The 17,500-nt window shown below is 46.4% G+C and overlaps 1 protein-coding gene across 2 annotated transcripts in view; it reads right to left on the bottom strand.

Moving 5' to 3' along the window:
* TNFRSF25 (TNF receptor superfamily member 25) overlaps positions 1-17,500 on the bottom strand; it is a 66,771-nt gene that overhangs the window by 5,680 nt on the left and 43,591 nt on the right. For both annotated transcript variants that reach the window (XM_040326511.1, XM_040326512.1), the window contains exons 5-9: positions 17,396-17,477; positions 14,796-14,860; positions 12,942-13,052; positions 6,670-6,689; positions 4,121-4,186 (exon numbers count right to left, since the gene is read on the bottom strand). In XM_040326511.1, the coding sequence (XP_040182445.1) occupies positions 4,121-4,186; positions 6,670-6,689; positions 12,942-13,052; positions 14,796-14,860; positions 17,396-17,477 (344 nt within the window). The remainder of the gene's footprint in view (positions 1-4,120; positions 4,187-6,669; positions 6,690-12,941; positions 13,053-14,795; positions 14,861-17,395; positions 17,478-17,500) is intronic.

Raw genomic sequence — 17,500 nt, 5'->3', positions numbered from 1 at the left:
TGATGTCATGGCATTGCATCCGGGTTACTAGATCCAAGACCCGATCGAAGCCGATTCAAGCTTTGTTTGGGTCTCCAGCAAGCCGGCGGACGCGCTCAGGGCTCCCGGTGGGACAGGAGAGCCCAGTCGAGCCATGGAGAGTGGGACATCCCCTCCCGCTGTTTGGAATAACAGCCGAGCGGCTTCTTAGCCACATCGGTTGTTATTCCAAGAAAGCCAACTGCTGGCTCTAAAAAATGGTACTGTGAGGTTTCTTGCAGCTGCAGGCATCACCGCGGTACAACCCCTTAAACTCGGACCACACAGTGGCGTAGCGTGGGGGGTGCGAGGGGGGCCACCGCCCCGGGGGCAAAATTTAGAGGGGTGCTGTCACGAAGAGGAGGGAGCGCCAACAACAGATGGGACATAGGAACATATGCATGATGTCACCACTCCAGGCTTATCCAGTCATTAGCAAGCACACTCTCCTTTTTCCCTACAGCCACCTCGGTCTCACATAGTGGATCATGTGACCAGACTGGAGATAGCTAAAAAAATAGGTAAGTCCATGGGTCATGGGGGGCGCAAATTACTTGCCTCGCCCCAGGCGCTGACAAACCACGCTACGCCACTGGGTCCGCATATTTGCGTACGGCTTGAAGGGGTTAAAATGACAGTAGACTGGGTGCAGTGATGGGTCAGACATTTAGCGGCGGTGGGTTTCGGAGGCTCTCCGGCGCCCCCTCCCCCCACCTCTGGCCGCATGCGGTATTGCATGCCATTAAATGATTTGTTTTGCATTGACTTCTTGTTTCCATTGACTTCAATGGGGAAACTCGCTTTGATATACAAGTACTTTGGATTAGGAGCATTCTCCTGGAACAGATTATACTCGTAATCCCAAGGTTCCACTGCATAGAAAGATAATTAAATACATTTCTTTGAACTCATCTTGGCTGATTTACTAAAACTGGAAAGCGCAAAATCTGGTGCAGTGTGCATGGAAGCCAATCGGCTTCGAGCTTCAGCTTTTTTCAATTAAGCTTTGGTAATAAAAACCTGAAAGCCGATTGGCTGCCACGCAAAGCTGAACCAGATTGTCAACACTCACCAGTTTTAGTAAATCAGCCCCATTGGGTTAGGGCTCATGCATTTGGTCAAAAGGGGGGGGGGGGACGAGGACGAGGACGAGTTCCCCCCCCCCCCGGCTTTTTCCTTGCTGTGCAGTTTGTTTTAGGAAGGGGCGTTGGCTGCGTTTCCGGCGGCGCGGCTCAGACAAACCTTTGCAGGTCTCTCTTTGTTGGTTGAGTGCGAGTCACAGAGAAAGCAGAGGCCATACACTATTCATGAGGCCCATATTTAATGCAGATAGTACTAAGGGTTTCATCTGTCCTCGGTACTCTGTTGCTGGGGCAACCCCGGGAACACAAGACAGGTTTTCACTCCGGACGGGAACTAGCTACGCGATCAGGGAAAACACATTTCATGGCGGCTGTAGGCAATGCGCAGCATGCTGTTGCGGAAGAACACTCGCTAAAAAAACGACAAAACATCAAAGCAGCCTTCAAGTGTGTCCAGTCTAGTCTCCAATAGAAAAGGGGGGTGCAGGTCCTATGATCACTATTAGACGGATTCACGTAGGGCGCCGCATCTTTAAGGCGGCGTAGCGTATCGTATTTACGCTACGCCGCCTTAAGTCAGTGAGGCAAGTACTGTATTCACAAAGCACTTGCCTCCTAACTTACGGCGGCGTATCGTAAATGGGGCCGACGTAAGCGCGCCCAATTCAAATGCGGATGGGGGGGGCGTGTTTTATGGTAATGATTGGTGACCCGACGTGATTGACGTTTTTTACGAACGACGCATGCGCCGTCCGTGTACATATCCCAGTGTGCATTGCTCCAAAGTACGCCGCAAGGACGTATTGGTTTCGACGTGAACGTAAATTACGTCCAGCCCCATTCACAGACGACTTACGCAAACGACGTAAACATTTCAAATTTCGACGCGGGAGCGACGGCCATACTTAACATTGACTAGGCCAGCTATTTGTTGGAATAACTTTACCCCGAAAAACGCCTTACGTAAACGGCGTATCTTTACTGCGACGGGCGCACGTACGTTCGTGAATCGGCATATCAAGGCATTTGCATATTCTACGCCGAACTCAACGGAAGCGCCACCTCGAGGCCAGCGGAAAAATTGCACCCTAAGATACGACGGCGTAGGAGACTTACGCCGCTCGTATCTTAGCCCAATTTAAGCGTATCTGGTTTCCAGAATACGCTTAAATTTACGACGGCGCAGATTCAGAGTTACGTCGGCGTATCTACTGAAAAAAAATTGAAAATTGTATAAAAATTATTTGTAAAAATTGTAAAATAAAATGATTTATTTATTTTAAAAAAATATATAAAATGTTTTTGTTCAAAAATGTTGAAAACTATTTTAACCACTACTGTGCACATACACCCCCTTCCTGCCCAGACTAAATTTTAGCTTCCGGCACTGCGTCACTTTAACTGACAATTGCGCGGTCGTGCGACGTGGCTCCCAAACAAAATTTATATATTTTTCTTCCCACAAATAGAGCTTTCTTTTGGTGGTATTTGATCGCCTGTGCGGTTTTTAGTTTTTGCGCTATAAACAAAAAAAAGAGCGACAATTTTGAAAAAAAAACACTATTTTTTACTTTTTGCTATAATATATATCCCATTTTTTTTTTATCTCCGTTTAGGCCGATACGTATTCTTCTACATATTTTTGGTAAAAAAAAAAAAAAAAAAAAATCGCAATAACCGTATAGCGACTGGTTTGTTATATTGCCTACAAAATAGGGAGACAAAATTATGATTTATTTTTTACTAGGAATGGTGGCGATCTGCGTTTTTTTTCAGGACTGCGACATTATAGCGGACACATCGGACACTTTTGACACATTTTTGGGACCATTCACATTTATACAGTGAACAGTGCTATAAATATGCACTGATTACTGTATAAATGTGACTGACAGTGAAGGGGTTAACCACTAGGGGGCGGGGAAGGGGTTAAATGTGTAGCCTAGTCAGTGTTCTAACTGTAGGGGGTGACTGGGGGAGGTGACCGATGCTGTGTCCCTATGTATAGGGACACAGATCGGTCTCCTCTCTCCCTGACAGGACGTGGAGCTCTGTGTTTACACCCCATCATTACACACAGAGCTCCACGTCCCTGCTCAGTTTCTGGGCAATCGCGGGTGCCCGGCGGCCATCGCGGCCGCGCACGCTGTGTTCCCAGTAATGCGACGGGTGCGCTGTGGGCGCGCGCCCCCTAGCAGCTTCTAATGACAGGACGTCATATGATGCCCTGTCAGAACAACAGGGGATTCTGCCCGCCGTCATTTGACGGCGTGCGGTTGTAAGGAGGTTAAAAAGGGCTAATTCATACAGCTTCTCTGTTATCTGTGTGTCTTGCTAAGAATTATTTTAGTATATTTATTGTGAAAATGTTTTTATAAACAGTGTGTACATATATATATATATATATATATATATATATATATATATATTTTTTTTTTTTTTTTTTTTTTTTTTTTTGAGGGGTGGCCCTGTCAGGTAGGCTGTACGGGGCCCTGTGATTTCTAACAGCAGCCCTGCATGCAAGTTACTCAAACTGGAAAAATCAGCTGGAAATTGTCCAGCCGACTTTCCAGCATATGATTGGATGATCAGCCTATAAGCTGATCAAGTCCAAACAGGACATAGATCAGAGTAAAATTGGATAAGTTAGCTATGCGCTGTGGCTGACCAATGAATGATGTCGTGACCTGAATATCACAGCTCAATAACACACAATTCAGTATGAGAGGGCCATCATGGTATAGCATTCATGAAGGTCAAGGACACTGTGCAGTCAAGTCATAAGCAGAAAGCAGGTTGGCAAATAGAATTCATGAAGGTCAAGGACACTGTGCAGCCAAGTCATATGAGCAGAAAGCAGGTTAGCAAAATAGCAGCATAAAGATCATGTTCATCAGCATGGTAATTTGATGATGAGGTGAATGCAGCAACAGTCACAAAGCAATGTGGTTATGTGCAAGGTACCAACATAATCAGAGGAAGGAGACACAGATGGAAACAGGACTTTAAAGTCCGCTCACCAAACCAGGTTGTATGTGGAGATCATCTGATGTTGCAGTCTTCCTCTCTTCTAATGGAAAATCAACCTATCAGCAAGAAGGGGAGATTTTGATACGGTGCACTACAGAAAGAAACAATGTGGATTTATAGATTGGGTACCCTAGCACCCCTAGGCTTGAATGTTGAGTGCAGCTTCCAGACCCTTTTTGGAAAGATAAAAATAAGCCAGAGATCTGTGTTATTACGGGCGTTCTAAGACGCTTTGAGCTACATTATATCATTTCTTTCCTCTTTATCTGTTTTTGTGAAAGGATATGATATGACCTGATATGCAATTTATCAGCGTCATACCCATGCTTTTGTTCCACTCAGTTTACTTTATTTGTTAATTAATATATTTTTTTCATTTTCATATTTCACATTTATTTTTGTTTAATCTTTAACAAGGGTATTGTAGGAACCACTTTTGCAAATCGGTGCGGCACTGAAAAAAACGGCGTTGCACCGACTGGAACACTGCCATTGTTTTTGATTTATGCGATTGCTAAATTTCTGTATCAATAAACCCCTTTTTTATGCGGCACGGCACACTTTTTGGCATCTTTATCTCCGGGAGGATACATTTCTTTGTTTCTTCTCCCCCCCCCCCCGGGGGGGGGGGTTTCTTTGAAGTCTCCAATAGAGTTGGGAAGGATCAGAACTCCAGGGATGAACGTAAAAAAAAAAGCCTAACAGAGGCTCTAACACCCGGGGGCCACCATCAGGAATTATGGGGCCCCTTACAGAGCTTCAGGCATTGGACCCCTGGAGCAGAGAACCGGGGGGGGGGGGTGCTGCCGCCTCAAATTGAAAAGTGGGGGGGCTGCCGCGAATTAAGAAGCGGGGGGGTGCCGCCGTTAATCGAGAAGCAGGGGGGGGCTTTGGGTGCTGATGAACAAAAAAGAAAGGGGGGGTTGCCCTGTGGACCTCTGGGCCCCTTACAGAAAAATAAAAATAATATGTACTGTATATAAAAAAAAGGGGGGGGGCTAGCCACCTCTGGGCTCCTTTATTAAAAAATAAATATATATAAATAAAAAAGGGGGGTTGCCTTTCGGGTCCCTGGAGACCTCTGGGCCATATCCATTTTTTTTATAAGAAAATAATAAAAAAAAAGGGGGGGTTGTCATCTTGGGCCCTGGGGACCTCTGGGCCAAATAATTTATTTTTATAAGAAAATAATAATAAAAAAAGGGGGGTTGTCATCGTGGACCCTGGGTCCTTTAATAAAAACAAAAATAATAATAAAAATAAATGAGGGTTGCCATCCGGGGGCCCTGGGGATCTCTGGGCCCTCAAATAAAAAATAAAAATAAATATATATATATATATATATATATATATATATATATATATATATATATATATATATATATATATAAATAAAATACAAAAACATTATTTTTTTGTTTTTTATAAAAAAAACAAGGGGGGATGTTATCTGGGGACCTCCGGGCCCCTTACAAAAAAATAAATAAAAGGGAGTTGTCATCCGGGCCCCTTACAGGTGTATTGCCTGTACCCCCCTGCTACCACCTCCCTACTGTATCCAAAACATAATACAGTAAAACCTCGGATTGTGAGCATAATTGGTTCCGGAAACATGCTTGTAATCCAAAGCACTTGTATATCAAAGTGAATTTCCCCATAAGAAATAATGGAAACTCAGATGATTCGTTCCACAACCATTTATTCAGAAGTCCTTCAGTTTATAGTCCATATAAAAAGATGATAGCAATGTGATTGGTTGTGTGACCATTAAATGTCCATCCACAAATGGAAGCCTCCAAAAGGGGATTAGAAGCAAAATCCATCAGGAGCTCCAGAGTAGAAAAGAGAAGAGAGGCCTCCTCTAAGTGTAGCAATAAGTTGCTAAATGTTGTCCCTTCATTAAATGTAATCATATTGCTACACTTAGAGGCTCCTCTCTTCTCTTTTATACTGCGTTGTGACATGACGCTACTCTTATATCAAGACATAATCATGATTAGAGACTGACGGCTGTCTGACAGCTCAGTACCAGTACTGGTAGCGTGCCGTGAGCATGCTAAACCTTGGACGCCCATGGGTGCATATGTACAGTGGGTGGGCTTTAAAGCCCACCCCCCTTTGTTGCCACACATATCCATTACCGGGCTAGCAAGAATTGGACCATGGACCAATAGAAGAAGTGACCTGATGAATTCAAGAATACTTTGAGGAACACCAGTTCAGGGTGTTGACTTGGCCTCCAAAATCTCCAGATTTCAATCCAATCAAGCATCTGTGGGATGTGCTGGAAAAACAAGTCTGATCCATGGAGGTCCCACCTCCCAACTTCCAGGACATAAAGGATCTGCTACTGACGGCTTTCCGAGTCAGGCGCACAGATACGACGGCGCATATTTGCACTTACGCGGCGTATCTGGAGATACGTCGGCGCAAGTGCTTTGCGAATCCGGGCCAACGAGTTAAAAACACTTCATACAAGATACTAATACAAGACTATATTCCTAGGATATTGCATCGTAATAAAATACATTTGTCTTACCGTCGTAAAGCTTTCTGCGCCTGAAATCATAAAAGAACAGAATTACAATTCTTCACACAGATACATTGCATCAGGAAGGATTTTTTTCCCCCTGCTGGAGCAAATTTAACAATGGTTTATCCCGTCTCATTTCTCCGGTTTTTTTATCAACAAGCCACAGTGAACGAACGCAAATAAAAAACAGTTGATGCGTTTCAGCCTATAAGGCCTTATAGGCCGAGACGCGTCAACTGTTTTCATTTGCGTTTTTTCACTGTGGCTCATCATGAAAAACGAAGATTTAAAAAAAAAAAAAAATGTAAAGAGCAACAACCGGAGTGCGGATCTTTTTTCCTACATTGATTTACTCCGCCAGCGACTGTGGATCGAGCGCCCGGGAGCTCTGCTATCTATGTGTTGTATGGGTAATAGCGCTGACTTTTCTGTTTATACCATCTCATTTCTTGGGGCCCTGGAATGTCAGGAAAGTACAAATACCCCCCCAAATGACCCCTTTTTGGAAAGTGGACAGTCCAAGGTATTTAGTAAGAGGCACGGTGGAGTTTTTTTAACCACTAAAGACCCAGACCATTATGCAGGTTAAAGCGGATGTCTGCTGAAAAAAAATATATTAAAAGTCAGCAGCTACAAATACTGCAGCTGCTGACTTTTAATATTGGCACACTTACCTGTCTTGGAGTCCAGCGCCGTCCGCAGCAGAGGACGAGCGATCGCTCGACACTATGCTGCCACCCCGCCATCCTCAGTGAGGGAACCAGGAAATGAAGTGCTCCGGCTTCACTGCCCGGTTCCCTATGGCACATGCCTGAGTCACGCTGCGCCTGCTGATTGGCTCCTGCTGTGCTCTGGGAGCCGACTGTTCCCAGAACACAACGGGGAGGGGGGGAGGTGACGTCCTGCCCGCAGACTGTGGCCGGAAGTGGGTGCAAATACGTATCTGCACCCCCCTCCCCCTGAAAGGTGTCAAATGTGACACCGGAGGGGGGGGGGAGAGATCCGATCAGCGGGAGTTCCACTTTAGGGTGGAGCTCCGCTTTAAGGACCTTGCCCCTTTTTGCGATTCGGCACAGCGTCGCTTTAACTGACAATTGCGCGGGCGTGCGACATGGTTCCCCAACAAAATTGGCGTCCTTTTCTTCCCACAAATAGAGCTTTCTTTTGGTGGTATTTGATCACCTCTGCGGTTTTTAGTTTTTGCGCTATAAACAAAAATAGAGCGACAATGAATATTTTTTACTTTTTGCTGTAATAAATATCCCCCAAAAATATATAAAAAAACTATTTTTTTCCTCAGTTTAGGCCGATACGTATTCTTCTACCTATTTTTGGTAAAAAAAAAAAAAATCGCAATAAGCGTTTATCGATTGGTTTGCGCACAATTTATAGCGTTTACAAAATAGGGGATAGTTTTATTGCATTTTTATTGATAATTTTTACTACTGATGGCGGTGATCAGCGATTTTGTTCGTGACTGCGACATTATGGCGGACACATTGGACAATTTTGACACATTTTTGGGACCATTGTCATTTTCACAGCGAAAAGTGCTATAAAAATGCACTGTTACTGTGAAAATGACAATTGCAGTTTGGGAGTTAACCAATAGGGGGCGCTGTAGGGGGTTAAGTGTGACCTGATATGTGTTTCTAACTGTAGGGGGGTGTGGCTGTAGGTCTGATGTCATCGATCGAGTCTCCCTATATTAGGGAACAGACGATCACTGACAGCGTCACAGTGAAGAACGGGGAAGCTGTGTTTACACTCACCTCCCCCCGTTCTTCAGCTCCGGTGACCGATCGCGGGACACCGGCAGCGATTGGGTCCGCAGGTCCCACGGGCGTGGTCACGGAGCTTCGGACTGGGTCAAGTGCCGGTGAGCTCTTAAAGGCGATGTACCTGTACGTGCCTGTGCCCAGCCGTGCCTTTCTGCCGACGTATATCGGCGTTAGGCGGTCCTTAAGTGGTTAAACATGGCAAAGGCATACTTGCAGTGACACCCCAAAACACATTCTGCTTCTCCTCCTGAGTATGGCGATACCACATGTGCGAGACTTTTTACACAGCCTGGCCACATACAGAAAGAGCACTCCTTAAAACTAATTAATTAATTTTTTTTTTTTACATAAACCTGTACAGCGTGACTCAGTCTGGGAGAAGGAAGGCCAGCCATCCTGGTCTCTATTGCTTTGCATAGTGCTATTATTTTACTGCTATGAACTTTACTACATCAATGGGGAGGACAGAGATGACATCATCACTGTGCTGCTGCTTTGTCGTCATCACCCAACCACGGGCTGGGAGCAGGGCCATTTGAAGGTATTTGGTGGCCCCAAGCAAAATGGACATGGAGGCCCCCCAACCCCTCCCCGCACTCACACAAACCCCCCCATGTTCTTTTTACTCCCCCCGTGCCCCCCCCTTCCTACCAGGGTCCGTACCGCGCGGCAGGAGATTCAGTTTCCTGTTCCCGGCCGGACTGACAGGAAGTGAGTACTCAGTGTGCACTTCCTGTCAGTCCGGCCGGGAACAGGAAACGGAATCCAGACTGACAGGTAGGAAGGCTGCCGCTCCAGGTGAGCGCACTAGAACAATCAATGTCCACTCAGAAACCAATGGGTGCAGGCAATGCACGGGATATGCAAAAGAGGAAAGATATGGACAGCCGCACTCCAATTTCTTAAAAAGATGTGCCCTTTATTGGGTAAAGGAAAAATGCACTACAGGTATCAGCACACAGTGGGAAAAACAGCTGACGCGTTTCGCATTGGATATCAATGCATAGTCATATTCCTCTTTTGGGAATCCAGACTGACAGGAGGAAGGAAGAGGAGCTCGGCCAAGCTACAGAGGATTAGCTGAACAGAATCACAGATCCTCTGGCAGGTAAGAATCTTTACAGATATACAGTACAGTAATAAATATACATATACAGTGGGGGGAAAATACCGATCGTCTCCCCTGCAGATTGTGTCATTTGCCCACTTACATAGAAATGAAGGGTCTATCATTGTTATCATAGGTGTATTTTATATGATAGAGACAGAATATCAACCAAAAATACAGAAAAAACACACAGGATACAAATGTTATAAATGGAGTTGCAGTTCAGTGAGTAAAATAAGTATTTGATCCCCTTAGTAGTTGGGGGAGGTTCCTTAGTAGTTGGGGGAGGTTCCTTAGTAGTTGGGGGAGGTCCCTTGTTGGGAAGCACAGAGGTCAGACGTTTCTTGTAGTCGGTGATCAGGTCTCCACACATCTCAGGAGGGGTTTTGGTCTCCTCTCTTCTCTACAGATCTTCTCTAAATCCTTAAGGTTTCTTGGCAACTCGAAGTTTCAGTTCCCTCCATACATCTTCTATGGGATTAAGGTCTGGAGACTGGCTAGGCCACTTCGTGACCTTGATGTGCTTCTTCTTGAGCCCCTCCTTTGTTGCCTTGGCGGTATGTTTTGGGTCATTGTCATGCTGGAAGACCCGTCCATGACCCATCTTCAGTGTTCTATAATAGGAGAGGTAACTGTCAGCGCAGATACAATGTACATGTAGGGGTATGGTGATTAGTCCATTAGAAATAATAGTAACAGGCAGTTCACTGGTTAAAAATGCAGGCGATTTGGCTGTTCAATGGCGGCTGCTGTCCTCAGAGAGCTGACACTGTGGTAAAACAAAAGAGGGGTAGACAAAGGAAGCGCCACCTAAGTGCAGTATTAAAGAGGTTCTTTTAATGACACATTGTACAAAACGCACTTACAAGAAGGTAAGAAAAGAAGGCTCATCTGTAACATCCTGTAGTCCTCGTCCCGAATCTATGAGCTGCTTAGAAGTGAAGATAAGCAGAATGTGTGGAGTCTTCAGGCTTATCCTGTGGCCATCAGGATGAGGCCTGTCCCAGCTTCACGGGTCACGTGACAGGTCACGTGATTACTTCCGAGGAACACTCCCGGGAGGAGGGTCAGACAGGGAGAACAAATGCTGATTGGGCTACGCGCTCGGAGCCACTGCTCCTTCTATTGGCCAATAGAAGGAGCAGTGGCTCCGAGCGTGTAGCTAGAAGGAGCAGTGGCTCCGAGCGCGTAGCCCAGGGATGGACTGGCCATTGGGACTACAGGGAGTTTCCCGGTGGGCCGATGGCTCAGTGGGCCGGCTTCAGTGACAGTGGACCGCCGCCCCCCTCCGCTCCTCTGTCTCGCCCTCCCCGCAGCGCTCATCTGGGGGGAACAGAGAAGCAGGGGGAGGACTAGAGGAGCAGGGGGGGGGGCAGAGGAGCATGGGGGAGGGGACAGACAGCTGACTCAACAGCTATGGCCTGGGAGTTTCTCACTTCTGCCTAATCTTGTCCCATAAGGGGGGGCACCGAACTGATACTTTGCCCCGGGTGAAATAATGTCTAGCTTCCCAACTGGTACTACCTATAAGAGTACCAGTACCAGCCGTTCTACTCTAATAAAGTAGAATGGCTAGTGGCTAGTGAAGGGGGAGAGGGGGCTTGGGTGGCCGGGGGGTGGGGGAGTTGTCCGGCCGCCGTGGGAGAGACCTGTCAAAGTGGGCCAGTCTGGATGAAGTCCAGGGCCAAATTTTTGTCCCAGTCCAGCCCTGGCGTAGCCCAATCAGCCTTTGTTCTCCCTGTCTGACCCTCCTCCCGGGAGTGTTCCTCGGAAGTAATCACGTGACCTGTCACGTGACCCGTGAAGCTGGAATAGGCCTCGTCCTGATGGCCACAGGACAAGCCTGAAGACTCCACACATTCTGCTTATCTTCATTTCTAAGCAGCCCATGGATCCGGGACGAGGACTACAGGATTTTACAGATGAGCCTTCTTTCCTTACCTTCTTGTGAGTGCGTTTTGTACAATGTGTCATTAAAAGAACCTCTTTAATACTGCACTTAGGTGGCACTTCCTTTCTCTACCCCTCTCATCTTCAGTGTTCTGTCTGAGGGAAGAAGGTTCTCCTCCAAGATCTTACAATACATGGCCCCGGCCCATTGGCCCCTCAATGCAGCAAAGTCGGCCCGGACCTTTATCAGAGGAACCCCCCAAATCCTCATGTCTCCCCCTCCCCCGTGTGTCTGTAGGGATGGAGTTCTTGGGGTCAGTCAGCATTTGTCTTCCTCAAAACAAATTCAAGTCTCATCTAAACAGAGAACTTTCTCCCGATCTTCTTTTAGATGATCATTGGGGGTCTTCAGACGTTCTGTACATGTGTCTTCCTGAGGAGGGGACCTTGCGGGGGCTGCAGGATTCCAATCCATGGCGGTGTATTGTGTCACCAATGGTGTGTTTTGTGACTGTGGTCCCAACTGCCTTGAGATCCTTCACAAGCTCCTCCCACGTAGTTCTGGGCGGATCCCTCACTTTTCTCATGACCATCCTCCCCCCATGAGGAGAAATCTTCCATGGAGCTCCAGACCGAGGAGGACAATCGATGGTTATTTTGTATTTCTTCCAATCGCTCCAACAGTTGTCTCCTTCTCACCAAGCGTCTTGCCGATGGTCTTGTAGCCCCTCCCAGCCTTGTGCCGATCTCCGATCTTCTCCCCGACGTCCTCCGACAGATCTTTGGTCCCCCCCACCCATGATGGTGAGATGTGATTGGAGGAAAGAGATTCTATGGACGGGTGACTTTTATACACATAACGAGTTGTCGTTAGGAGAACCTTCTTACATTGACAGGACTGATCTGTGTACCACATGAGCGCCCCCTGGAGCCAGTCTGTGGGGGGAGAATTATTGTTGGTTGGTCGGGGATCAAATACTTATTTTACTCACCGAACTGCAACTCAAATTTATAACATTTGCATCATTTTTTGTGTTTTTTTCTCTGTATTTTTGGTTGATATTCTGTCTCTAAAATAACTCAACACACAGCCATTAATGTCCAAACCGTTGGCAACAAAAGGGAGGACACCCCCTAAGTGAAAATGTCCCAATTGGGCCCAATTAGCCATTTTTCCTCCCAGTGTCATGTGACTTGTTAGGGTTACAAGGTCTCAGGTGTGAATGGGGAGCAGGTGTGATAAATTTGGTGTTATCGCTCTCACTCTCTCATACTGGTCACTGGAAGGACAACATGGCACCTCATGGCAAAGAACTCTCTGAGGATCGGATATAAAGAATTGTGTCTCTACATAAAGATGGCCGAGGATATAAGAAGATGATGGCGGCCAAACAAAATAATGACACTTTGGGCCCAATTCGGACATTTTCACTTAGTGGGTGTACTCACTTTTGTGAGATTGTATATATACAATATATACACACACAGTTCCAACTTACCGAGACTGTGGACTTCTTTGAACTTGTACTTGTAAATGAAAAGTCCAGAAAGTGCGCCGAGCAGGAGCAGCACTGGGAGGATCACCAGCAGGAGATTCAAATCTTTTGTATCTGAAAGCGATAAAGAGATCGAGATTTCACTCCTCCCATCTACTGGAGGAAAGAGAAGCTACAACTGGTCTCAGTAAATTTGTATATATATTTATACACACACAGTATATACACACACACATATACAGTATATATACACACACACACACACACACACATATACATATACATATACATATACATATACATATATATATATATATATATATATATATATATATATATATATATACACATATACACATATACACATATACACACACACACATACACACACACACAGTATATACACATATATACAGTATAAATATATATATATATATTAGGGCTGTGCGTTAAACGCGATATTAACGGCGTTAACGCAAACCCATGTTAACGCCGTCAATATTTTTATCGCGCGATTAACGCAGGAGCGCTCGGGGTGGACATGCAGAGTGTGCAGCGGCGCGGCGCGGCTTACCTTCTCGCTGGATTCACAGGCAAGTTACTCACCTTGTCCCTGGATCCAGCGATGCCACCCCGCTGTGTGATCGGGCGGGTCCTCCTCGCTTGGCGGGTCGTCCTCGCTCGGCGGGTCCTCCTCGCTCGATTTACAGTGTCTGTGTGCCGCCGATCTCCGTTCCCTGCGACGTTACGACGCACGGGAGCGGAGAACGGCGCCAAATTCAAAAAAGTAAACAAACACAATACACACAGTATACTGTAATCTTATAGATTACAGTACTGTATGTAAAAAATACACACCCCCCTTGTCCCTAGTGGTCTGTCCAGTGCCCTACATGTACTTTTATATAATAAAAACTATTCTTTCTGCCTGAAAAACTGTAGATTGTCCAAAAGTGTCCCTTTATGTCAAAAATGGTTTTAGATCAGCTAGAAAACAGCGATCAAAAATTATAATCACTTGCAGAATTGTGCGATATTTGTGGGGAAATTTGTCATAAATTAGATAGATTAATCGTGAGTTAACTATGACATTAATGCGATTAAAAATTTTAATCGTTTGACAGCACTAATTATATATATATATACACACACACACACACACACACAGTATATATATATTTTTTGCAAAACGCTTTAAAAACGCAAACACGGCACAACGCCACTAAACGCGGCATGTAAACGCGGCAAAACTGACGTTTTTAAACGTGGGTTACCATCGGTCAAGTTAAATCGTTCAGGAGAAGTTGTAAAAAACGTCCCGTGTACATGAAGCCTTAGTGCTCTGGACTGAGACAAGTACACACTATAGAGAGATAGGCTTTGTTCATATTTCATGTTTGAGGTTTACAACCACTTTAGTATGAAGGAAGATCTCCCTCTGGCCGGAAATCTGAACAATCCCATCAACCGATCGTATGTGACAACCTCAGCCTGGACTCCAACCAGGCCACGCCCCAAATGCATGGTTTTAAGGGGCGTTCCAAGGGGGCGGGGCGAAATGCTTTGGGGCGTGGCCTGTTGGAGTCCAGGCTGAGGTTGTCGCATACTATCGATTGATGGGATCGTTCAGAGGGAGACTTTCCTTTATACTTGGTGATCACAGGAGCCGGGACAAGTTCCCTCCCAGACCAGCACTCCTAGTGGTGGATTTAGGGACTTGCACCCCGTTTTCGACACCTTGAGTGGCTCACGTGTTGGGTATTTTGGGTTACAACCACTTTAAGCCATGCATCTGCAACATGCCAAGCTAGCGGTGAAGCATTTCATTATGTAATTCGGCATTTGGATATTACTTACCCGCTTTCATTGGAACGCATAGAGGTGTGCATGCTGCTGGCATTTCCGTACAGTCTTTATTAGATCTAAGGGAAGAAATATTGACTGTAATTTATCATAAGAACAACAGGTGACCACAGATCAATACATATTTCCTTCAACTGCGCCGCTAAAAGACGTATTAAAAGGTCCCTACGCATGTCCATTGCACTTCCCTTGCTTCAAGTCTTAGAAGTCCTTGGCAACAGTGGCCCGGATTCAGAAAGAAGATACGACGGCGTATCTCCTGATACGCCGTCGTATCTCTGAGTTCCGCCGGTCGTATCTATGCGCCCGATTCATAGAATCAGGTTCCGCATAGATATCCCTAAGATCCGACAGGTGTAAGTGACTTACACCATCGGATCTTAGGCTGCAATTCCAGGCCGGCCGCTAGGTGGCGCTTCCGTATTATTACGCGAGGAATATGCAAATGAGGAGTTACGCGGATTCAGAAACGAACGACCGCCCGGCGCTTTTTTTTTTACGTCGTTTGCGTTCAGCTTTTTCCGGCGTATAGTTACCCCTGCTATATGAGGCGTAGCCAATGTTAAGTATGGCCGTCGTTCCTGCGCCGAGTTTTGAAATTTTACGTCGTTTGCGTAAGTCGTTCGCAAATACGGATGGACGCAATTTACGTTCCCGTCGATACCAATGACGTCCTTGCGACGTCATTTAGAGCAATGCACGCTGGGATTTTTTTGGGACGGCGCATGCGCAGTTTGGTCGGCGCGGGGGCGAGCTTCATTTAAATGATACACGCCCCCTACCCGCCGAATTTGAATTCCGCCGGGGGATTTACGATACGCCGCCGCAACTTTACAGGCAAGTGCTTTGTGAATAAAGAATCTAAAGATCCGCTCACCTATTTAAATCTAGCCCAGTGAGAAACAGAAAAAGTTCCAGGAGCAGAACCTGGTCATGTGACTGACTTCTCCACAAATCACAGCCTTCTCCCTGCAGAGTTGAACTGGTCATGTGACTGGTCAAAGTCATGTGCCCGACTTCTCCACCAATCACAGCCTTCTCCCTGCAGAGTTGAACTGGTCATGTGACTGGTCAAAGTCATATGCCTGACTTCTCCTCCAATCACAGCCTTCTCCCTGCAGAGTTGAACTGGTCATGTGATTGGTCAAAGTCATGTGCCCGACTTCTCATTTGACCAACTTCTCTTCCAATCACAGGTTTGCGCAAAATTTATAGGGCCAGATCCACGTACATCCGCGCATATATAGGCCGGCGTAGCGCATCTCATTTACGCTACGCCGCCGCAACTTAGAGAGGCAAGTGCTGTATTCTCAAAGCACTTGCGTTCCTAAGTTACGGCGGCGTAGCGTAAATGTGCCAGCGTAAGCGCGCGTAATTCAAATTGTGAGGAGGTGGGCGTGTTTTATGCTAATAAATCGTGACCCGACGTGATTGACGTTTTGAACGAACGGCCAGGCGCCGTCCGTGGGGTATCCCAGTGCGCATGCGCGAAATCACGTCGCAAATAGTCAATGCTTTCGACGTGAACGTAACTTACGCAAAGCCCTATTCGCGAACGATTTACGCAAACGACGGAAAATTCGATGCTGTTCCGATGTCCATACTTAACATTGCGTACGCCTCATAGACCCAGGGGTAACGTTACGCCGAAAAAAGCCTTACGTAAATGACGAATAAAAATGCGCCGGGCGGACGTACGTTTGAGGATCGGCGTATCTAGCTAATTTGCATACTCGACGCGTAAGCGCCACCTAGCGGCCAGCGTAAATATGCACCTTAGATCCGACGGCGTACTAAGACGTACGTCAGTCGGATCTAGCCCAGCTTCAGGCGTATCTTGTGGATACAAAACAAAGATACGACTGCGCATTGTAGAACTTACGCTGCGTATCAATAGATACGCCGCCGTAAGTTCTTTGTGGATCTGGCCCATAGCGTCTACCAAATAGGGGATAGTTTTATTACATTTTTATTAATACATTTTTTTTTTTAGCAATGGCGGCGATCAGCAATTTTTATCATGACTGCGACATTATGGCGGACACTTTTGACACCATTGTCATTTTCACAGCGATCAGTGCTATAAAAATGCACTGATTACTGTGAAAATGACAATAGCAGTGAAGGGGGGTTAACCACTAGGGGGCGCTGTAGGGGTTAAGTGTGACCTAAGGGAGTGATTCTTACTGTAGGGGGGCGTGGCTGTGTGTGTGACGTCACTGATCGTCATTCCCTATGACAGGGAACAGACGATCAGTGACAGCCACACTAGGAAGCACGGGGAGAGGTGTGTTTACCTCTCCCCGTTCTTCCTCTCTGTGACCCGGTCGCGGGACACCGGCGGCAATCGGGTCCTCCTATCCCAAAGGGGACGGTCACGGAGCTGAGGACCGGGTCGTGAGCGTGCCGGCAGCGGAGCGACCCACGGCTGGGCTCTTAAAGGGGACATTCATGTACGCCCTTGTGCCCAGCCGTGCCATTCTGCAGACGTATATCGGCGTGCGGCGGTCCTCGAGCGGTTAAACTGTAAACGATCGCCATGTAAAACAACCCCATACAATCACTTGAACTTCGATTCCTAGGCCGGCACTTACTCATTACAAGGCCGGCATTCATTCTTTTCCTCAAAAAAGTCGGGTAGACATGTTCCGCAGACGGTATCTGTGATGTTTGAACCTGAAAGAAGAAATAAAACTGCA

This window comes from Rana temporaria, chromosome 10 (assembly GCF_905171775.1).
Source record: "Rana temporaria chromosome 10, aRanTem1.1, whole genome shotgun sequence".
NCBI classification, from domain to species: Eukaryota; Metazoa; Chordata; class Amphibia; order Anura; family Ranidae; genus Rana; species Rana temporaria.
Note: the sequence above shows the minus strand (reverse complement) of the source record. Positions and strands in the feature narration are given on the sequence as shown.